Below are 24,508 nucleotides of genomic sequence, written 5' to 3'. Positions count from 1 at the left end.
CTCGCCAGAGACGGACTACACCTCAACAAACCTGGGAAACACACATTCGCCAGAAGACTCGCTACACTCATCAGGAGGGCGTTAAACTAGAAGAAGAGGGGACGGGAAGAAAAACATTAGACTCGAACAAAGACGACCCAGGAAAACATACTCTGAAGGGAGGTAAGAACATTTCTAAAACAATCCACAATGAGGAGATTGGAACAAAACAAAATCCTCTAAACTGCATGCTCGCAAACGCCAGAAGCCTGACAAACAAGATGGAAGAACTAGAAGCAGAAATATCTACAGGTAACTTTGACATAGTGGGAATAACCGAGACATGGTTAGATGAAAGCTATGACTGGGCAGTTAACTTACAGGGTTACAGTCTGTTTAGAAAGGATCGTAAAAATCGGAGAGGAGGAGGGGTTTGTCTCTATGTAAAGTCTTGTCTAAAGTCCACTTTAAGGGAGGATATTAGCGAAGGGAATGAGGATGTCGAGTCCATATGGGTCGAAATTCATGGAGGGAAAAATGGTAACAAAATTCTCATTGGGGTCTGTTACAAACCCCCAAATATAACAGAAACCATGGAAAGTCTACTTCTAAAGCAGATAGATGAAGCTGCAACCCATAATGAGGTCCTGGTTATGGGGGACTTTAACTACCCGGATATTAACTGGGAAACAGAAACCTGTGAAACCCATAAAGGCAACAGGTTTCTGCTAATAACCAAGAAAAATTATCTTTCACAATTGGTGCAGAATCCAACCAGAGGAGCAGCACTTTTAGACCTAATACTATCTAATAGACCTGACAGAATAACAAATCTGCAGGTGGTCGGGCATTTAGGAAATAGCGACCACAATATTGTACAGTTTCACCTGTCTTTCACTAGGGGGACTTGTCAGGGAGTCACAAAAACACTGAACTTTAGGAAGGCAAAGTTTGACCAGCTTAGAGATGCCCTTAATCTGGTAGACTGGGACAATATCCTCAGAAATAAGAATACAGATAATAAATGGGAAATGTTTAAGAACATCCTAAATAGGCAGTGTAAGCGGTTTATACCTTGTGGGAATAAAAGGACTAGAAATAGGAAAAACCCAATGTGGCTAAACAAAGAAGTAAGACAGGCAATTAACAGTAAAAAGAAAGCATTTGCACTACTAAAGCAGGATGGCACCATTGAAGCTCTAAAAAACTATAGGGAGAAAAATACTTTATCTAAAAAACTAATTAAAGCTGCCAAAAAGGAAACAGAGAAGCACATTGCTAAGGAGAGTAAAACTAATCCCAAACTGTTCTTCAACTATATCAATAGTAAAAGAATAAAAACTGAAAATGTAGGCCCCTTAAAAAATAGTGAGGAAAGAATGGTTGTAGATGACGAGGAAAAAGCTAACATATTAAACACCTTCTTCTCCTTGGTATTCACGGTGGAAAATGAAATGCTAGGTGAAATCCCAAGAAACAATGAAAACCCTATATTAAGGGTCACCAATCTAACCCAAGAAGAGGTGCGAAACCGGCTAAATAAGATTAAAATAGATAAATCTCCGGGTCCGGATGGCATACACCCACGAGTACTAAGAGAACTAAGTAATGTAATAGATAAACCATTATTTCTTATTTTTAGGGACTCTATAGCGACAGGGTCTGTTCCGCAGGACTGGCGCATAGCAAATGTGGTGCCAATATTCAAAAAGGGCTCTAAAAGTGAACCTGGAAATTATAGGCCAGTAAGTCTAACCTCTATTGTTGGTAAAATATTTGAAGGGTTTCTGAGGGATGTTATTCTGGATTATCTCAATGAGAATAACTGTTTAACTCCATATCAGCATGGGTTTATGAGAAATCGCTCCTGTCAAACCAATCTAATCAGTTTTTATGAAGAGGTAAGCTATAGGCTGGACCACGGTGAGTCATTGGACGTGGTATATCTCGATTTTTCCAAAGCGTTTGATACCGTGCCGCACAAGAGGTTGGTACACAAAATGAGAATGCTTGGTCTGGGGGAAAATGTGTGTAAATGGGTTAGTAACTGGCTTAGTGATAGAAAGCAGAGGGTGGTTATAAATGGTATAGTCTCTAACTGGGTCGCTGTGACCAGTGGGGTACCGCAGGGGTCAGTATTGGGACCTGTTCTCTTCAACATATTCATTAATGATCTGGTAGAAGGTTTACACAGTAAAATATCGATATTTGCAGATGATACAAAACTATGTAAAGCAGTTAATACAAGAGAAGATAGTATTCTGCTACAGATGGATCTGGATAAGTTGGAAACTTGGGCTGAAAGGTGGCAGATGAGGTTTAACAATGATAAATGTAAGGTTATACACATGGGAAGAGGGAATCAATATCACCATTACACACTGAACGGGAAACCACTGGGTAAATCTGACAGGGAGAAGGACTTGGGGATCCTAGTTAATGATAAACTTACCTGGAGCAGCCAGTGCCAGGCAGCAGCTGCCAAGGCAAACAGGATCATGGGGTGCATTAAAAGAGGTCTGGATACACATGATGAGAGCATTATACTGCCTCTGTACAAATCCCTAGTTAGACCGCACATGGAGTACTGTGTCCAGTTTTGGGCACCGGTGCTCAGGAAGGATATAATGGAACTAGAGAGAGTACAAAGGAGGGCAACAAAATTAATAAAGGGGATGGGAGAACTACAATACCCAGATAGATTAGCGAAATTAGGATTATTTAGTCTAGAAAAAAGACGACTGAGGGGCGATCTAATAACCATGTATAAGTATATAAGGGGACAATACAAATATCTCGCTGAGGATCTGTTTGTACCAAGGAAGGTGACGGGCACAAGGGGGCATTCTTTGCGTCTGGAGGAGAGAAGGTTTTTCCACCAACATAGAAGAGGATTCTTTACTGTTAGGGCAGTGAGAATCTGGAATTGCTTGCCTGAGGAGGTGGTGATGGCGAACTCAGTCGAGGGGTTCAAGAGAGGCCTGGATGTCTTCCTGGAGCAGAACAATATTGTATCATACAATTATTAGGTTCTGTAGAAGGACGTAGATCTGGGGATTTATTATGATGGAATATAGGCTGAACTGGATGGACAAATGTCTTTTTTCGGCCTTACTAACTATGTTACTATGTTACTATGTTACTATGTTACATCCAACCCCTTTTCTTAATTGATGTAAAAATAATGTAAAAAAAGTAAAAAAAAAATAAAAAAATACCACACTCGGTATCGTGGTGCCATTCACAACTACAACTTATGCAAATAAATAAATAAGCCTTTTTTTTGCTGGTCTTTGTAGTTCTGCAGCAGCCACAGGTTGTCTCGCAGGCTCGGCGCCGCACTGCCCTCTGGCGGACAGTAGCGGCAGTGCAGCTCTCACACACCGTGTCCGGCCCCAGGCGCGCTGGCTGAGAGGTAGCGGGAGTGCGCAGCGTGTCCCCGCCCCTCTCCCGGCAGCGGCGGTGGCGGCGGTGGAGGCTCGGTGCAGGTAGCGCTGCCCGGCGGTGGCTGTGTCGGTGTCCGGGGCTGTCGGTGCGGAGTTTGCTGGCAGGGCGTGGGCTTCTTCCCATGCGGCGGAAACAGAAGCGTGTTTTGCAGGCGGTGGGGCTGGGGCTGGCCGCCCTGCTCTTCCTGCCCAACGTGGGTCTGTGGTCTCTGTACAGGGAGAAGCAGCTGGAGGGCGCAGGGGGCAGCAGCAACGGGGACGGCCAGGTAAGGGGCGCTCCTTGTCTCCATGGTAACTTCCTACTTACTGACAGTGTCCCGTACAAGTGTGTGCAGTGTCCTGCTGAGCCCCGTGTGTGTGTGACAGTGGTCCGCAGAGCTGACGATCGGGGGCTGCTGCTCTCAGCCGGTGGTACCGCCGTGTCTGCACCGCTGGATGAGTGGATCCGCTGACCCCTGTTCACACAGAGCGGCAATGTATGGAAAGAAAACGCAGAACTCTCATTCTCTGGCTGAAGGTTCACGGGTTGTGTCTGTGCTGTATCTGGTCCAATAGTTGGACGACAGTCCGCGGTGCTGTCAGTGTCCGGTAGAGGCGACAGCGGTCCTGTCAGTGTCCGGTAGAGGCGACAGCGGTCCTGTCAGTGTCCGGTAGAAGCGACCGTCAGCGGTCCTGTCAGTGTCCGGTAGAAGCGACCGTCAGCGGTCCTGTCAGTGTCTGGTAGAAGCGACCGTCAGCGGTCCTGTCAGTGTCCGGTAGAGGCGACCGTCAGCAGTTCTGTCAGTGTCCGGTAGAAGCGACCGTCAGCAGTTCTGTCAGTGTCCGGTAGAAGCGACCGTCAGCGGTCCTGTCAGTGTCTGGTAGAGGCGACCGTGAGAGGTTCTGTCAGTGTCCGGTAGAAGCGACCGTCAGCGGTCCTGTCAGTGTCTGGTAGAGGCGACCGTGAGAGGTTCTGTCAGTGTCCGGTAGAGGCGACCGCCAGCAGTTCTGTCAGTGTCCGGTAGAGGCGACCGTCAGCGGTCCTGTCAGTGTCCGGTAGAGGCGACCGCCAGCAGTTCTGTCAGTGTCCGGTAGAGGCGACCGTCAGCGGTTCTGTCAGTGTCCGGTAGAAGCGACCGTCAGCGGTCCTGTCAGTGTCTGGTAGAGGCGACCGTGAGAGGTTCTGTCAGTGTCCGGTAGAAGCGACCGTCAGCGGTCCTGTCAGTGTCTGGTAGAGGCGACCGTGAGAGGTTCTGTCAGTGTCCGGTAGAGGCGACCGCCAGCAGTTCTGTCAGTGTCCGGTAGAGGCGACCGTCAGCGGTCCTGTCAGTGTCCGGTAGAGGCGACCGCCAGCAGTTCTGTCAGTGTCCGGTAGAGGCGACCGTCAGCGGTTCTGTCAGTGTCTGGTAGAGGCGACCGTCAGCGGTCCTGTCAGTGTCCGGTAGAGGCGACCGCTAGAGGTCCTGTTAGTGTCCGGTAGAGGCGACCGCTAGAGGTCCTGTCAGTGTCCGGTAGAGGCGACCGCCAGCAGTTCTGTCAGTGTCCGGTAGAGGCGACCGCTAGAGGTCCTGTTAGTGTCCGGTAGAGGCGACCGTGAGAGGTTCTGTCAGTGTCCGGTAGAGGCGACCGCCAGCGGTTCTGTCAGTGTCCGGTAGAGGCGACCGCTAGAGGTCCTGTCAGTGTCCGGTAGAGGCGACCGTCAGCGGTCCTGTCAGTGTCCGGTAGAGGCGACCGCCAGCAGTTCTGTCAGTGTCCGGTAGAGGCGACCGCTAGAGGTCCTGTTAGTGTCCGGTAGAGGCGACCGTGAGAGGTTCTGTCAGTGTCCGGTAGAAGCGACCGTCAGCGGTCCTGTCAGTGTCCGGTAGAGGCGACCGTCAGCGGTTCTGTCAGTGTCCGGTAGAAGCGACCGTCAGCGGTCCTGTCAGTGTCCGGTAGAGGCGACCGCTAGAGGTCCTGTCAGTGTCCGGTAGAGGCGACCGTCAGCAGTCCTGTCAGTGTCCGGTAGAGGCGACCGTGAGAGGTTCTGTCAGTGTCCGGTAGAGGCGACCGCCAGCAGTTCTGTCAGTGTCCGGTAGAGGCGACCGTCAGCGGTTCTGTCAGTGTCCGGTAGAGGCGACCGTCAGTGGTTCTGTCAGTGTCCGGTAGAGGCGACCGTCAGCGGTTCTGTCAGTGTCCGGTAGAGGCGACCGTCAGCGGTTCTGTCAGTGTCCGGCAGAGGCGACCGCCAGCGGTTCTGTCAGTGTCTGGTAGAGGCGACCGCTAGAGGTCCTGTCAGTGTCCGGTAGAGGCGACCGTCAGCGGTTCTGTTAGTGTCCGGTAGAGGCGACCGTCAGCGGTTCTGTCAGTGTCAGGTAGAGGCGACCGTCAGCGGTTCTGTCAGTGTCCGGTAGAGGCGACCGCCAGCGGTCCTGTCAGTGTCCGGTAGAGGCGACCGCTAGAGGTTCTGTCAGTGTCCGGTAGAGGCGACCGCCAGCGGTCCTGTCAGTGTCCGGTAGAGGCGACCGCTAGAGGTCCTGTCAGTGTCCGGTAGAGGTGACCGTCAGCGGTTCTGTCAGTGTCCGGTAGAGGTGACCGTCAGCGGTTCTGTCAGTGTCCGGTACAGGCGACCGTCAGCGGTTCTGTCAGTGTCCGGTAGAGGTGACAGTCAGCGGTTCTGTCAGTGTCCGGTAGAGGTGACAGTCAGCGGTTCTTACAGGGTCCGGTAGAGGCGCCAGCGGTCCCGTCAGTGTCCAGCAGAGGCGACCGTCACCTGGTCTGTCAGTATCCAGCATGGCTACCCCTATAGCTGAGGGTGAGGGTCCGCCTCAGACATGTGACCCTCTGTGCAGCCTATTCCAGATCTCCTTCATTTTGCCCCAAATATCGGTCCTTGGACAGGATATTTAGTTCTTCACCACTAAATCTGAGACTATGGAGCCCGCGCTGTGGTCAGGAGCTTCAGATCCCCACGCCGTGGCCAGGAGTCTGTAGGACCTCATGCTTTGGGTGCAGCCAAATTGTCACTTCTTCCTCCAGAGCAACAACTAAAAAAAAAAATCCTAATTATGGGTAAAAAAAAAAAATCTCTACTCTTAATTTTTTTAGAATCTACTACGCGTGTCTGCCGTCTGGTGGCGCTGCCTTGCTCCCTGGCCGCTCTGTGATTTTGCTGCGTTGCTCCCTGCCCAGGTGTGTGCCATCCTGGCCGCTGACGTGGGCTCTAGTCCTGCATTTGACATGTCATCATTAACTTCAATGTTTCCTTTCCTAGTTCCGGGTGTGATTGTGTCTGGAAGTGGCGGCTGCCGGGATGTGCTCTGCATGAGAACGCCTCTGCCTGTCTGAGGCACAGGAAGCACCGACGTAGTAACAATCTGCAGAACTGACGGCCTGATACATACAAGTGCTTCTCACAGAATTAGAATTTCATCAAAAAGTTAATTTGTTTCAGTTCTTCAATACAAAAAGTGAAACTCATATATAATAGTCATTGCAGAGTGATCTATTTCACATGTTAATTTCTGTTAATGTTGATGATTATGGCTTACAGCCACTGAAAACCCCCAAGTCGTTATCTCAGTAAATTAGAATAATTCCTAAGTGTTTAAAAAAGTCCCTTAAGGTACCGTCACACTTAGCGACGCTGCAGCGATACCGACAACGATCCGGATCGCTGCAGCGTCGCTGTTTGGTCGCTGGAGAGCTGTCACACAGACAGCTCTCCAGCGACCAACGATCCCGAGGTCCCCGGTAACCAGGGTAAACATCGGGTAACTAAGCGCAGGGCCGCGCTTAGTAACCCGATGTTTACCCTGGTTACCAGCGTAAAAAAACAAACACTACATACTTACATTCAGCTGTCTGTCCCTTGCCGTCTGGTTCCTGCACTGACTGCTGGCCGTAAAGTGAAAGTGAAAGCACAGCACAGCGGTGAGTCACACAGCGGTGACTCACCGCTGTGGCTGTGCTCTGCTTTCACTTTATGGCAAGCAGTCAAGGCAGGAACCAGACGGCAAGGGACAGACAGCTGAATGTAAGTATGTACTGTTTGTTTTTTTACGCTGGTAACCAGGGTAAACAGCGGGTTACTAAGCGCGGCCCTGCGCTTAGTTACCCGATGTTTACCCTGGTTACCAGTGAAGACATCGCTGAATCGGTGTCACACACGCCGATTCAGCGATGTCTGCGGGGAGTCCAGCGACCAAATAAAGTTCTGGACTTTCTTCCCCGACCAGCGATCTCCCAGCAGGGGCCTGATCGCTGCTGCCTGTCACACTGGACGATATCGCTAGCGAGGACGCTGCAACGTCACGGATCGCTAGCGATATCGTCTAGTGTGACGGTACCTTAAGTCTGTTTCAGTAGCTCCACAATCATGCAGAAGACTGTTGACGTGATAGATGTCCAGAAGGCGTCACTGGCACACTCGACAAGGAGGGTAAGCCACGAAAGGTCATTGCTACAGAAGCCGGCTGTTCGCAGAGTGCTGTATCCAAGCATATTAATGGAAAGTTGAGTGGAAGGAAAATGTGTGGTAGAAAAAGGTGCACAAGCGACCGGGATAACCGCAGCCTTGAAAGGATTGATAGGAAAAGGCCATTAAAAAATTGGGGGGAGATTCACAAGGAGTGGACTGTTGCTGGAGTCATTGCTTCAAGAGCCACCACACACAGACGTATCCAGGACATGGGCTACAAGTGTCGCATTCCTTGTGTCAAGCCACTCATGACCAATAGACAACGCCAGAAGCGTCTTACCTGGGCCAAGGGAAAAACAACTGCACTGTTGCTCAGTGGTCCAAGGTGATGTTTTCAGATGAAAGTAAATTTTGCATTTCATTTGGAAATGAAGGTCCCAGAATCTGGAGGAAGAGTGGAGAGGCCACAATCCAAGCTGCTGGAGGTCTAGTGTGAAGTTTCCACAATCAGTGATGGTTTGGGGAGCCATGTCATCTGCTGGTGTAGGTCCACTGTGTTTTATCAAGACCAAAGTCAGTGCAGTCGTCTACCAGGAAACTGTAGAGCACTTCATGCTTCCCAAGGTTTTAGGAGATGGAAATGTCATTCTCCAGCAGGACTTGGCACCTGTCAACACTGCCAAAAGTACCAATACCTGTTTACAAGCACAAGTATCACTGTGCTTGATTGGCAGCAAACTCGCCTGACCTTAACCCCATGAAGAATCTATGGGATATTGTCAGCAGGAAGATGAGACACCAGACCCAACAATGCAGACGAGATGAAGGCTGCTATCAAAGCAACCTGGGCTTCCATAACCCCTCAGCAGCGCCACAGACTGATCGCCTCCATGCTGCGCCGTATTGATGCAGTAATTGATGCAAAAGGAGCCCCGGGCCAAGTATTGAGTGCATTTACTGAACATACATTTCAGGAGGCCAACACTTAAGATTTTAAAATCATTTTTTCAAGCTGGCGTTACAAAGTATTCTAATTTACTGAGATAATGACTTTTGGGTTTTCATTGGCTGTAAGCCATAATCATCAACATTAACACAAATAAACGTGAAATAGATCACTCTGTGTGTAATGACTCTATATAATGAGTTTCATTTTTTGTATTGAAGAACTGAAATTAACTTTTTGATGATATTCTAATTTTGTGAGACGCACCTGTAAATAACCGTCTGTAACCTGACACAGGCGGATGCTGACTGCCGGACCACTGCAACCTCTGGTGTATTAGATACCGGATTGAAGACTATTATCACACCTGTGACTTTTACCTACTGGTTCACCCGTCACCGGGAACCCCTTAACATTTTGGACTCCTCTGATCCTATTAGTTTCCTCCAGGATACGCGGCTCCACTTATGTTTGGCAGAAGCTTATTTTGCTTTCCGAATAGTTTTTCGTAGGATCAGGGGTTATTGTTGATACATTGTTGTAGGTTCCACATCTGGGATTATCATCAATCGCCAAAACTGGGGGCGTATTCCCTTTCCTTCACCCCTGACCATGGCCAGGAGACGGTCATTGGAGCAGCTGGTTGTGCTTGCTCCCCGCCACTCAATTCTGCGTCCATGGCGCCGCAGTCAACTATTTTCGACAGTGCTACAGACTCTGGAGCCTGAGGATGCACAGCAACCAGTTGCTCCATTCAACTCCTACTGGTCTTTGCCTTGAGGTCTGGGGAAAATGAAGGGGACACGTCCCCTGTAGTGTCGATCGGTGGGACCAACATGCATGTAGCAGCGCCAATTCAATGAGTAGGTAATCATTTATGTCTGCCAGGATACCCCTGAGCTGTTTACCCCACTACGATGCCCACATTTCCTAAAAGTGCATATGGTCAGAGAGTCAGTTACCATTTGGCATCCCCTCTTTGGTTACACGGTTTGTATGTATCAAATCTCTGTAAATATTTAATTTATTTTTTTGCTACATATTTCGAAAACCTTACTTGCTGCTTTCATTGTGGACAATTAAAAAGGGGACCCATCACTTCTCCTGACATCTATTTTGGTTGGAACTTGTGATAAACTAAAGATTGGAGCATATTTTGTCGAGCATCACGATTGTGTCCAGGCTGACGCGCGTCGTGGTTGTGGCCATGTGTCGTGGTTTTGGCCCTCTGTTATTCCTCCAGTAAATGTGGGTAAGGAACATGCTCCGACTGTTAAAAAAAAAAAAAAACCCATAATGCAATAATCTGATAAAAGAATGCTGCAGATTTGTTATTTAATAGAAAATGCAAAGCTTTACCGAAAAAAGCTGTAGGTGCAGATAGGTCCTCCTAAAAAAAAAAAAAAAGATCTTCTGGGAGCTCTCAGAGCTGTAATCATGAGGGGGGTCAGGAATTTTTCTGGTCTGCAAGTCCGTCAGATTGTCCTCTGCCCAAGGAATCAACTATTCTATAGCCCACAACTTCCTGTGCTGCAATGTGACCGCTCACTGCTTTTGTACTTGGTGATCTGGACTAATCGGAAGAGTTGGATATTTCTCTTTATGTATTAGTGTTATGTCATTTTTTTTTACATTTTTTTTTCTTGTTACTTTTTTAGTAAACAACTCTTTTGCACTGTGTATCTCGGTACAGACGGAAGTATTGAATCCACCCATTTCAGCTATATAAATGGTGTCCAGTTCTCAGACAGGTCAAATATTTCATTTATGACCACCTCTAACAATTGTTTCGGAGGTGCGTTTCTGAGGCGTCCTGCCAGTCGGCTGGTAAAGTGTAAAAGCGCCGCACCGAGTGCTGCCATCAGTAGCATCTTATTGCCCCATTACCTGTCGTGGTATAGAGAAGGAGAGGGGTGGATTTAAGAATTTTGTCCTTAAAGTATACTTGTCACGAGATTTCACAATGCAAATGGCATACTTTCTATTACCATGAATAGATCTTTTAGACTTGATGAGGCTGGTGTACATTCTTTGAAAATCCATGTTAGAATGTCTATATAATCCGTTGTAAAATGTAACCTCCAGTCTCCACCCACTTAAGTTTATTGACAGACCCTCAGAGCTGCGGTTGCTGCTCCCTGCGGCTGAATTTGTGCCCTCTTAGCCTGATTGACTGATCCTTGGTGCCCCTCCTCCCTGCGGAGATCTATCTTCGCTCAGTACAAGCTGCAGCTGTCATTTAGGCTGTTAAGTCAGAGACTGAGTACCCTTGGACTTACGAGGTCTCTAATTCTATGCATGCCCGGATGGGGGGGGGGGGCAAGGGGCCCGGGCCCTGGGCCACCCACCAAGCGGGGTCCTCCTTAAAGGGAACCTGTCACCTCCAAAATCAAAGGTGAGCTAAGCCCACCGGCATCAGGGGCTTATCTACAGAATTCTGGAATGCTGTAGATAAGCCCCCTGATGTATCCTGAAAGATGAGAAAAAGAGGTTACATTATAATAATCTTTATTTTTATATAGCGCTAACATATTCCGCAGCGCTTTACAGTTTGCACACATTATCATCACTGTCCCCGATGGGGGCTCACAATCTAGATTCCCTATCAGTATGTCTTTGGAATGTGGGAGGAAACCGGAGTGCCCGGAGGAAACCCACGCAAACACGGAGAGAACATACAAACTCTTTGCAGATGTTGTCCTGGGTGGGATTCGAACCCAGGACCCCAGCGCTGCAAGGCTGCAGTGCTAACCACTGCACCACCGTGTACTCACCTGGGGGGGGAGGGGGGGCCGTCCGATCTGATGGGTGTCGCGGTCCGGGGCCTCCCATCTTCTTACGATGACGTCCTCTTCATCTGTTGAGGGCAGAGCAAAGTACTGCAGTGCGCAGACGCCGGGCCTCTCTGACCTTTCCCAGCGCCTGCGCACTGCAGTACTTGGCTGTGCCCTCAACAGATGAAGAGGACGTCATCGTAAGAAGATGGGAGGCCCCGGAGCGGACGCGACGCCCATCGTACCAGACCGCCCCTGGGTGAGTATAACCTAACCTCTTTTTCTCATCTTTCAGGATACATCGGGGTCTTATCTACAGAATGATGCTGGTGGGCTTAGCTCATCTTCGAATTTGTGGGTGACAGGTTCCCTTTAAGGACATCCATGAAGTAGGAGCGACTTGTAAATTTGGCTATCATGAGCATCGAGCTAGATATACTGCGAGCATTGGACTTTAGTGACATCATTAGTGATTTTGCAGCATGAAAATCAAGGAAAGTGCCTGGATTGTAAAAAAATGAATGATTTTACTTGAATTACTCTGCGTAAATGATTTTTGTAAATAAACTTGGGTTCGTTTTCATTTTGCGTTTTTGCATTACATATTGCAAAACCTTGAAAAATGGGCCTCCCTCCAAAATGGGCCCCGGGCCACCCACCTCTTACATCCGGCCCTGATTCTATGACTGGACTAAAATGCTCGTCTTAATATCAGGATTAGGGCTTGTTCATATGCTGTGTTTTTCTCTTGGGAGCGCAGCGTTTTACAGGCCAGATGCTTATTTTTTTGCTGTGGATTTGAAACATTAGCATGTAAATTCTTTCAGCGTTTTTGCAACTTTGTCACCCATTCAAACGAATGGGAGAGAGAAACCACAAGTAAAAATGCATTTATAGTATAATTTTTTTCCCTAAGGATTGGCCATCAATGTTAAAGTCCTGGACAACCCCCTTAAAGGGAATCTGTCATCTGATTCATTCAGCCCCATTGCAGCCAGGGTATATATTTCTTTTTAAATGCTTTGACATTTCATGGAATATATGCTTTAAGCATCAAGCAGAAGATGAGACTAGTCCGGCTCTTCCCTGCACTGCTAGACCTGGCCGCCTTTTCCCTGCACTGCTAGACCTGGCCGCCTCTTCCCTGCACTGCTAGACCTGGCCGCCTCTTCCCTGCACTGCTAGACCTGGCCGCCTCTTCCCTGCACTGCTAGACCTGGCCGCCTCTTCCCTGCACTGCTAGACCTGGCCGCCTCTTCCCTGCACTGCTAGACCTGGCCGCCTCTTCCCTGCACTGCTAGACCTGGCCGCCTCTTCCCTGCACTGCTAGACCTGGCCGCCTCTTCCCTGCACTGCTAGACCTGGCCGCCTCTTCCCTGCACTGCTAGACCTGGCCGCCTCTTCCCTGCACTGCTAGACCTGGCCGCCTCTTCCCTGCACTGCTAGACCTGGCCGCCTCTTCCCTGCAATGCTAGATGTCATTGATTGGTCTGAGTCTCTACCATAGCGAGAAACCTGTCAATCCCCTAGAACAGTGCTTTGAAAAGCCAGTCGGACTAGTATCATCTCCTTCCAAGTATATTTAGTCTGAAAGGCTGAGTAATAATATAATAATATACCGTATACCTGGGCGCAATTATACAGCCAAGATCTGATTCATGTTGGCCGTGGTTTGGGCAGTATGAATCTGATGACATGTTCTCTTTAAAAGTGCTCTTCCAGTCTACAAGGTTCCTGATCTTTCCGCTGCACTGTACTCTGCTGTCACTTTCTGAGTGAATCCTCCACTGACTGCTCCTTTGAATCAAGGAAAATGTGGCCACAAGTTCCCAGTTCTGAAGATCAGGGGGAGGAAGGGTCCTAAGGTCCGTGTAGATAAAGGTTATTCCAGTTACTATTGGAGAAATTGATGACGTGATCGGGACTTTACTGCAGTTGTGGGAACAGATAATGTTGGGGCGGATTAATCATTACTGTTCAGTTCTTAGAATGTATTGCTTAGGCGAGAGAGTCTTGCACCTGTTTGATAAATGTGGATAATTTTTAGACTGTTCAGTCTCAGTTTACACCAACTTGTTTTGTGCCGTAAATATTGATTCATTTTTTGGTGCGTGTTAAGCTACACCCTTTCTGATAAGCACCTCCTCTTTTTAACAAAGCCACACCCTCTTGTCAGATATGTTACAAAACCATAATAAATATGGTGCAATTCTTTAAAAACTTTTTTTTTTTTTTTTGGGGGGGGGGGGGGGGGCACAAATTGTACCAGAATTTTGGTGCATTTAGCTTAATAAATCTCCGCCATTCTATTGATTTTTTTTTTTTGTGCCTTCCTTAAAATAACATGGGATTTGTAGACTGACAGCACCTTGAAGGACTATAGATCTCAGCACATTCAGACTCATAAACTACTTTCAGCTAATTACTTATTGAGCTGAATACACTTTGAACCTGCTCCTTATCTGTATTCCTTTGCTCACCTCCTACACTCATCAGCCATAGAATTAAATGCTTATTCTCAAGTTTGAAAGTTATCCACAATCCATTGGATAGGAGATAACTTCCTGATCGCTGGGGGGGTCCGACCACTGGGACCCCTACCTATAACGAGAACTTGGGACTACGTTTGTAAATTGAGGTCAAGTGTGGTCAATCATTCTTGATAGGACTCTTTAGAGCTCCAGTTCTCGAGATCGATGAGGATTCCCAATGGTCGGACAACCAGTGATTTGGAAGTTATACATTATCCCATGGATAGAAGATAACTTTCAAACTTGAGAGTACCCCTCTTAGGCTTATTTAACACATCTAATATTCATGATCCGTGTCAGCTACAGGTCTCCTAACCTGAGGCTGTTGAGTTTTGGTCAAGGAGACCTTGAGCCAGTCTGGACATCGAGGTTCTTACTTGGCCTGTACTTGTTGAACGTGTGAAGCCTTGGGATGAAACCACATAGTGCGGCCAATAGGCACCACTGGTCTACGCAGTTTTAGTTGCATGGCCTGTTGAACCTTGTGGTATCACGCTAAAATTGCTGTGAGAGGAAGTGGAGAACATGGATTCTCTGGTAGGTTTCAGAGAGTGGGATAAATTAGTCAATTCATGAAGTTGATATCTTGAAAGTAAGAAAAATGGGAAAATGTAAGGTTCTGAACGACTCTGACATGGGCCAAATTGGGACAGCTAGATGATTGAGGCATGGGTCAAAAGTGGTACATCGAAGGACAATCTTTGATCTGATGACAGGGCCCTGGGGGTTCACTGCTCATTGGTGTACATGGGGTCTGATCTTGCGAAGAAAGGGTAATAGCCCAAGTTGCTGAAAAAACATCACTGCTGGGTGGGATAGAAAGGTGTCCGCCTGCTGTGTAGCCGCTGACTATGCAGAGGGCATATTGTGACCCCCTCGTCTACCACCAACTTTGCCTACATTGGGCACGTAAGCATCCGAATTGGATCATTGAACAATAGAAGATGACCTGGTCTAATTATGACCTTTTCATTCACATCGCCTAACGTCTTGATACCAGATACCACAGGAGACTTCCGAGTGGTTTTGTGCAGTCCATGCCTCGATGGGTCGGCAGCACAAAGGGACCTACACAATATTAGAAGGGGTGTTTGGTTGATCTGTGCGTGTAAGTAACTGGATTATCATGTCGGCTCATGAATCATTAAGAAATTAGTTTATAAATAGGTGCTTCCATGTCTTCCACACCCATGTCACCCTTGTAGCCACCTAGGGAGAGAAACAAAGCGCATCCCTTACGTAAATCATAGCATATACATGTGAATGAATCTGAGACGGACCAGATACTTTGAGCATTAAGAACCAGTTCAGCCGCTATAGGAGCCGAGTAATTAGAAGTTGGTTTCCTCAGCAAGTGTGTATGGGGTGTCACTAGGCGATCTTTTTAGGAAGTCTCCTAGCAAAAAGGTAATAGTACAAGAAAACATAACGGTACTTTGATTCTTCCTGACTCCTAGACTATGTGCACACAACGTCTTTTTTTTTTTTTTTTTAAGTAGGTCCATTCCTGCCTGAAAAAGTACCCAGAAAAAGCCCTCCAAAAAGAACTATGTAAAAACCATTTGCTGGTCATATGTTCTGCTTTTTGAGCGTCTTGTAACTGCTTCAGGATGCCAGTTGGTTACAAGAAGTGGCCAAACATTCATGGGGCCCTGGTGTCTTTTTTTTTTTTTTTTTTTTTTTTTTTAACATTTTGCCAGATTTTTGCTTTTTGAATGGAGTTATAATAAAAAAAAAAGTCAGAAAAACTCCAATAAGAAAAATAAAATACACGACAGAGATGATGTAAAAACTCTCCTAGATCCCTCCAGCTGTGAAAAATGTCAAAAAAGCATTCAAGAAGCAACCTGAAAAATGGCTACAAATAATGCTTCAGGACAAAAAAAAAACCAGTGGAGTTTCCTGAAGCTGCTGCTGCTGCTGCTGCTGCTTCTTGAAAAACTCATCAGGTTCGCCCAGTTGAAAAAGACTTTGTGTGCAAATACTTTAAGGCTTCGTTCAGACAATAGTGTTTCACGTACCTGTTCTATCCATGTTTTTCACATGTTGCAACCAGTGCTTTGATATAGACCAATGATCTAGAAGTGTAAAGGTTTCTCTCACTCAGGAAGTCGGAGGCTCACATGTCGAGAAAGTCGGAGGTTCACACGTTGAGAAAGTCGGAGGCTCGCACGTTGAGAAAGTCGGGGGCTCGCACGTTGAGAAAGTCGGGGGCTCGCACGTTGAGAAAGTCGGAGACTCACACGTTGAGAAAGTCGGAGACTCACACGTTGAGAAAGTCGGAGACTCACACGTTGAGAAAGTCGGAGACTCACACGTTGAGAAAGTCGGAGGCTCGCACGTTGAGAAAGTCGGGGGCTCGCACGTTGAGAAAGTCGGAGGCTCGCACGTTGAGAAAGTCAGAGGCTCGCACGTTGAAAAAGTCGGGGGCTCGAACGTTGAGAAAGTCGGGGGCTCGCACGTTGAGAAAGTCGGGGGCTCGCACGTTGAGAAAGTCGGGGGCTCGCACGTTGAGAAAGTCGGGGGCTCGCACGTTGAGAAAGTCGGGGGCTCGCACGTTGAGAAAGTCGGGGGCTCGCACGTTGAGAAAGTCGGGGGCTCGCACGTCGAGAAAGTCGGGGGCTCGCACGTTGAGAAAGTCGGGGGCTCGCACGTCGAGAAAGTCGGGGGCTCGCACGTCGAGAAAGTCGGGGGCTCGCACGTCGAGAAAGTCGGGGGCTCGCACGTCGAGAAAGTCGGGGGCTCGCACGTCGAGAAAGTCGGGGGCTCGCACGTCGAGAAAGTCGGGGGCTCGCACGTCGAGAAAGTCGGGGGCTCGCACGTCGAGAAAGTCGGGGGCTCGCACGTCGAGAAAGTCGGGGGCTCGCACGTCGAGAAAGTCGGGGGCTCGCACGTCGAGAAAGTCGGGGGCTCGCACGTCGAGAAAGTCGGGGGCTCGCACGTCGAGAAAGTCGGGGGCTCACATGTTAGACGTGAAATTCATGATTCCAGGAGGGCTGGTACCATTATTGCCATTTTTCGATTGCCGTGGTTCTCCAAAAATAAAGGAATAAAAAGAGATAAAAATTTCATATGTGCACCAAAAATGGTATTTAATAAAAATGTCAGCTCAGGGTGCAAAAAACAAGTCCTCACCCATCTCTATTGATGTAGAAGTAAAAACGTTACAGGACAAGAACAAAATGTATTTTTATTCCAAATTTCAGATTTTTTTTCACCCCTATAATAAAAAAAAAACTATACAAATTTGATGTAATCATACTGACCCAGAGAATCATTTTCTTAGGCTGTTTCTTTTACCACAGACAAACAAATCCCCAAAAAAACAATGTTAGAATGGAGTTTTTTTTTCCTTCGCATTTTCACCGCTGTTGGAATTTTTATGAACATTTTCCAGTAAATTATATGTTCTGCAACTAATTCTCACAAAAAAAAGAAGCCCTCATATGTTTGTCAATGGAACATTAAAAAAAGTTTTTGTTCCTGGAAGAAGGCGAGGAAAAAATAAAAATTAAAAACTGGATAAATTGGATTCAGACAGTCACTTGTTTGTAATCTAGGTCAGGAGGAAAAAATGCAAAATTACAATTATGGTAATTCTCTTTTGCCTCAGTCCTTGGGTTGCCCAGGGTTCGGGGCATGGCTCGCCGATGTGTGGTATATGCCATGTATAACGACGCAGAGTGAGACCTTGGTACCAGCTTTCCTGCATTTCTGTAATTTCTTCCCGCATCTATTTGGTAAACCGTGAAGGCTTTCTCATTGGGGTCTCCTCATTTGAGATAATGAAGTTAATTGTTTGCCCCCGGGCTCCCTCAGCACTTTCATGCTTTACTAGCTCCCGCCATACACAGTGACAGCTTCTGCAAATGAGCATTAGAGCCGGGATTGCTCTGCCCAGAGCTCCGCTGGTGCCCTTTGACTGCCGGCTCGCAGGCATCTGTGAAGGTTAAGGTAGGTAAGTACGATCAAGGAAAGAATGGGATCGTAGTATTGACAATGCATGAGTGCCGCCATAAACGGGAAGACAAAGAAATATTAACTGCAGAGAATACACCAGATTTTACAAGATCTAGATCGCACCCATACAGCATGAACTGGTGCTATATGTTCCTTTTTTTTTAGCCTCTTTTTGTTTTTTTTTTCACTTTAGATTTTTTTCTTCTTGCCTTCCAAGTCCATTCACTTTTTTATTTTTCCATTTGACTTTGGACTATCAGGACTAGTGATGAGCGAACGTGCTCGGATAAGGCCTCTTTCACACTTCAGTTGTTTGGCGTCAGTCTAAAGCCGCCATTTTCCTCAAATAACGGATGTCATTTTTTTTTGACGGATCCGTTATTTTCCCATAGACTTGCATTAGCGACGGATGGTCGTCCGTTCCATCCGCCATGCGACGGATCCGTCGAAATTTGGCGGACGTCATCTAGACATAGACAGACATTATAACGTTTTTTGTCAACGCCGAAATGGCGGATCGCGACGGATTCGTCGCGTCCGCCATTCCATAGAATGGCCGCCTATGGGCGACGGATCCGTCGCGACCGTCATTTCGGCGGATCCGTCTCCCCAAAAAGTAGATACTTTTCCCAGACAACCCCCAAGTAACGGATCCGTCAAAAAAATGGATCCGTTAGAACCGTTTTCTCAACAATTGTGACGGATCCGTCGATCCGTCACTATGTCGGAAGTGACTGACGCCAAACAACTGAAGTGTGAAAGAAGCCTTAGGTGTTATCCAACCATGCTTGGGTGCTAACCGAGTGACTTCAGCGTAAAAATATGTTCGAGTCCTCGTGGCTACATGTCTTTTGGCTGCTCGAAAGCCGCGAGGACTTGAACATATTTTTCGAGCACGCCGAAAACAATCAGCACCTGAGCATGATCGGATAACGCCTTATCTGAGCACGATCACTCAACACTAATCAGGACTTGATCTGGCTTTAAAGATCTCCAGTGATCATCTGTAATCATTAGCGGACCTTCCAGCAAGTGTTTCATTTCCCTGCAGCACCCATCTCTGGGGAAAAATGAAGCATTGCACAGTACCTATTGTGTAATTTATGGGCTTTTTCGTGCAAGTTCGAATTGCGGAGTTATTTTCCAGTAATGTAATGGTTATTATTATGCAAGGGGGCTCTCTATACTCCAGAACATAAGTTGTAATATGTAAAAAATAGTACAAAAATACCCCTATAACTCACCTTAGCCATGACATCTGACCTTCGGCTTCTGTGCAAGAACGCGAAAGATCACTGCGTCACGACGTCGAATCTTGCAATGGGTCCTTCTGCACCTAAATGTAGAACTCTCAAACTTCTTAAAAGGTGGAAGTCATGACAGAGTGTAAGAGGACCCGGGAATCAGAAGATGCTGCAAGGATGCATCGGGTGGCTGTGAGTAGCGTAGGGCCCGGAAAGGTGAGGCGCTAAACGTTCCTTCTAAAGAATCTTTGGGCAGGGCAGAGCAGAGTGTAAATTACCTTCAAAAGGGAAAGTGTGCTGAAAAGGAACAGATAAACCTTAACTGGAATTTCTCTGACTGGCTTTAAACTATATACGGTATTCACAAATGGTTGCTCACAAAGTATAGCACTCATTCCTCTCAAACAGAGGGTAAAGTACCAGCTAACGATATATCCCTCACAAACAGTAAGACCAGAAGAGTAAAATGATCTCCACTATGGTACTTGATGTAAAATAGCAATTTTATTAAGGTCAAATATAAAACATGTAAAAATACATTACACTACAAGCCGAGAAAGGTGCAGAATCCACAAAAAAAGGGACTAAACTGCCATAGGCAACCTCAAAAACCCAAATGAGCACTAACACATACAATCATAATGGACCATCTACAAAACCAGCCTAAGCCAATATGAAAGTCCCCATTGTTAAGAGCTATGTAAAGCAATGCAATAGTGCTTACTAAGATAAATAAGTCACCCAAATGGGGATAGCCAGTTTGTAGTTATGCTCTAGACAATGGTTACTCCGATCTATATAGTACATATGTAGTGGATATTATGGACTAAATACCTGTTATGCGTGCTGGGTGAGTGCCCCGGCATCCCTCTGCCCCGATGCACGTTTCGCGTTCCCTTCTTCTGCTTTAAACTATATAAAAGAATGACAACATCCGAATGAGACTAACACCAGCACGAAATGCCAGCAGGGGAGAGAGTATATAAAGCCGCAACCAAAAGGTGATAGGGCAGACAAATGAAAACCCATGTGTTATGCTAAACAGACTGCAGCCAGAATAACAGAACATAAAGAATTGGAGAAAAGATGCGTCTTTTGGGGCTCTGTGGACAGAGAAGCCAACCACAAAACACAGGCTCAAGGGTTTCAACCCAAGATCATGACAATCCTTGGCTTTTGTACTTCTCAATTTGAATGTTTCCATCGGAATTCTATATTTCGGGGATTTCAACAGAAAGCAAAACTGAGAACACTGTGTTGGAACCTGGCCCTAAAAAGTTGTCCATTTTGTTTTCCTTTTAAGAAATGGATTTTAGCATGTGGTATGGTGCTTATTAAATCCAGTGGACATCTGTAATACATGGATGACGAGCGTCCATTATAGGTAAAACCATCTTGACTTTGGATATGGTTTTATTCACAACTGAACATGCCGGTTTGTTCTGAGGATGGTGGACATCAACAGCCTATTCTAAAAATGTCTCCGTCCCATCTCTAGCATCTCAAGAACAGGACCACAAGAGGTAACTTGATAGATCCATGCATGCCCACCTCGGACACGGTTTCAATCGCACCTGAACCACGCCGGCTTGTTCTGAGGATGGTAGACATCCATAGGCTATTCTAAAAATGTCTGTCCCATCACTAGCATCTCAAGAACAGGACCACAAGAGGTGAATGGATAGATCCATGCATGCCCACCTCTCAACTTCCACCAGCATGATATGGGGCCCTATTCTTAAGCTCAGAGGTGGGATCCACATTTCTAAGATGGTTATAGTATGTCCTGTGGTTCTGCTAGATGAGAGACTAACTCTTTAATACTTCATTACACCATGGAGCCTGTAAGCTCTGCAGTCATTAGGCTTCTCCAAGAACCATGTTCATAGATCTTATTCTCCAGTGTTTTCCATCCGTTTCGCTCAGGGGAACTGCAGCCAGATCTGGGGCTCCATCGCGTATCTCCTTTTTCATTTATCGTTCTTTGACGATCTGTCACCGTCGCCACCTGCAGCCGGATTGGCAAGAGAAGACTTTGTTCTGTTAGCACGAGCAGCTGCAAATCTGTCATCTGTCCCTGCGACTGCATCAAAAAAGGTCTTTCTTATCCACTTCCCCGGCACTGCCGCTTCTCTAAAGACCCAAAATTTACAGCTACATGCAAGAAAAAAAAAAGAAATTAAATCAGAAAGAATACTCTGCGATCCCAGCCTGGTTCAGGCTCTCTTCGTCTTTCAGATACTTTCACCGTTGCTTGGCTCGGTTAATTTATAGCCTTGCAAATCTTTACTGCCTCATTAGAGCCATTTAAGATGTATATGTGTTAAATTTTACAAGCATTTTCTCTTGCTAATTTAGGCTTAATGTACAGGAGGGAAAGTGATGGCGTTTAGGATTGCACTCGGACCAATGTTATTCTGTGGGGCCGTGCACATTTCCAATTTGCCATTTTCAACCTGCCCGATTTGCATCCAATATTCGAATTGCACTCCATCATGCAAGCCAATGGGTCCATGGAAAAAAATCAGGCTGCACTCAGATGACATCCTAGCACTGTCCGATTTTCATAAGCTGACATAATGGGAAAGATGTAGAATTTTTTTTTTCTCCCCATCTTCACCCATTTTGCACACCCTCCATAATACCTCCCTTCTTCAGGTTTGTCTCCAGCACTCGCTCCACTTTGGCAGTGGAGCAGCAGCATCGGCGTAGCAGTTATCCATCAGTTTTTTTTTTTGTTCCATTGATCTAGTCATTGTTTGGGGTAATTTCTTCCAAATATACACGATTAGATTTATATCGTCTTGTATCTGGAATAAAGAAAGCACCGGAGACGTTTGCGGCCAAGCTCCCGCTGCGCTCCGCTCCGCTCCGTCCGACCACTTAGTTATTACTATGCGCCTGCGACTATACACACAAAAACACTTCTCACATTTCTCGTTTCAGAAGGAGCGGCGGCAGCTATGCTGCTTAGAAATCCACTGATACATTTTTTATTCTGGTCCTTTGATCTCACCTATGAAGCCCGATGCGGGAATCTGAGAATGACAGGCTGCGCGTTTGCCGTCTTGTGTACGCCGCCCGCATGAATGCGCCTCAGTATGTATTCTTATTTTCTATGGAGTGCGAATTCAGTCTGGGATGAATGTGCGACCATTGAAGTAGCTGAAAGGTATCTGTCAGAAGTCGGCTGTGTGCATTACTATACACACCAAGCGGTGCGCTCAGTGCACCCGATTACCTTGGCTTTTATTTCTCCTTGCTGTTATGCTTAAAATATTTGCCTTTTATTTTAAAAAGTGCATTAAATACCCAAAAAATGGTTATAATATCCTTTAGTACCCTACTCCATTAATTCCACACACAACTATGAAACTTTAAAGTGGTTTTTTTCACCTTGGTGCTTCCCGCTTGCTGTAGGGGGCGCTGCGCTCCTGATGATTGACATTGTGGACCCATCGGTATGGTTGTGCCACCAGCCCAAACTGTGCGCTCTCTGACTCTGCAGGAGAGATGAAGCTTTACCTTTGCGTCCTAGGAGGAGCGATTGGGGCACTGAAACTGGTCGGATGTAGGCATTCAGAACGATGATTGCAAGCTCTATAGATAAGAGCTTGTAAGCGCTGCACTACTTACCTGGGAGATCGGCCACCACTGATTACTGACTGCAGAGGTGGCCGGTGACCTAAGAAACGAGAAGTACACAAATTGAATTTAAAATCCTTCCATTTTTGAGAAGGGAGAGGATTTTTAGTTATTGGAAAATTGCAAAGTTGTTTGTTTTTACACGCACATTGCAATTTTACCTATTTAAGAAGATGGGACAACCCCTTTAGTAAAAGAGCCAGCTAAAAGATGCAGTGTTTTTCGGTCACTGTCAAGTCCAAAAAACCCCCCCAAATACAACCAGTTAGAACAACTCCGAAACGCGTTGCCAATAAAGCCCCCCCTTCTCCAATCCTGTGGTTACCTTGTGTCTTCTGGATTTGACACCATATCTTCCAGCAAGTTTCGTGGTTCAGCGGGTGGAGCAGCAGCCAAGTCCAGACTACTTTCCAAGCCTTATGGTGAATGGCTTCCTTGTGGCCCTATTCCTCAGCTTTACCCCACCGATTTCACACATGGGGCTCCCTGCTTCTTTTTCTTTTAACCCCTTTAATTTGGAGTTCTTTGTGTGGGCATGATTCCAGATATTCGAACTAACCTCTTATCGGATCTATCCTGCGCCAGGAACTCTCCCCTATTGCTTATTTTTCTAAGCTGATTTATGATTAATTTGAAATGTGAACTTTTGATGTGGTCATACATTTGCTCACAACATAGTTCAGGAGAAGAGAGACAAGGTCTAACCATGACGCCCCTTTGATGGCTTCACAAGTAACTCATTTGGTTTTGTCAATTTGAACTTTGATGTGGTCGTACACCTGCTTAGAACATGGTTCAGGTGAAGAGAGACAAGGTCTAACCATGACGCTCCTTTGATGGCTTCACAAGTAACTAATTTGGCTTTGTCAATTTGAACTTTGATGTGGTCGTACACCTGCTTAGAACATGGTTCAGGAGAAGAAAGACGAGGTTTAACCCTGACATTCCTTTGATGGCTTCACAAGTTACTCATTTGGCTTTGTCAATTTGAACTTTGATGTGGTCGTACGCCTGTTTGGAACATGGTTCAGGAGAAGAGAGACAAGTCTCTAACGCTGATGCTCCTTTAAGTATCTCATTTTGTTTTACACTGTGATACATAGAGGCCTTAAAATTCAAACTGTCTAAAAAATTTGATAACTTTATTGCAAAAATTAGCCAACAATACATTGATTTAGGTAAAAATGACTTAATCCTAAAGGTAGACATAGCTTTCCTCTGGATCTGTTTTCTTTGGGTAAATATAAACCCATCCACAGTTACGTGGAAGGTTCAGATGTATCCAGGATAAGGAGGGTGGCGGACAGATCATGTCAGCTGTGATGAGCCATTAATAGCCTGATGCTGATTCCTTAATTACTGGATAGGAGCCAAATATGCGGAGCAGCGTTACCGCAAAGGAGTTTGTGATACTTGTTGGCTGTGCCAACCGGACAATGATGGCATATCCTAGCCATATGCCATTAAATGCTTCCTTTTTAAAGGTCAAATTTATAATTTGTCCACTGGATAGGTGTTAAATGTTAGATTGATGGACATCCTCGGGTTGCCACTCTTAGGGATCCCTGTCCTTCCCCGACAGAGAAGATAAGGATGCAGCATGTCCGA

At 46.5% G+C, this 24,508-nt stretch overlaps 1 protein-coding gene across 1 annotated transcript in view; it reads left to right on the top strand.

Annotated features, from left to right (window-relative positions):
- The first annotated feature begins 3,357 nt into the window (after positions 1-3,357).
- GALNT10 (polypeptide N-acetylgalactosaminyltransferase 10) overlaps positions 3,358-24,508 on the top strand; it is a 127,165-nt gene continuing 106,014 nt past the window's right edge. Inside the window, exon 1 of the mRNA XM_069763524.1 lies at positions 3,358-3,691. Within this exon, the coding sequence (XP_069619625.1) occupies positions 3,548-3,691 (144 nt within the window). The 5' untranslated portion in view covers positions 3,358-3,547. The remainder of the gene's footprint in view (positions 3,692-24,508) is intronic.

Source organism: Ranitomeya imitator, chromosome 4 (genome assembly GCF_032444005.1).
Source record: "Ranitomeya imitator isolate aRanImi1 chromosome 4, aRanImi1.pri, whole genome shotgun sequence".
Taxonomy (NCBI): Eukaryota; Metazoa; Chordata; class Amphibia; order Anura; family Dendrobatidae; genus Ranitomeya; species Ranitomeya imitator.
This window is presented reverse-complemented; position numbering and strand designations above follow the sequence as displayed.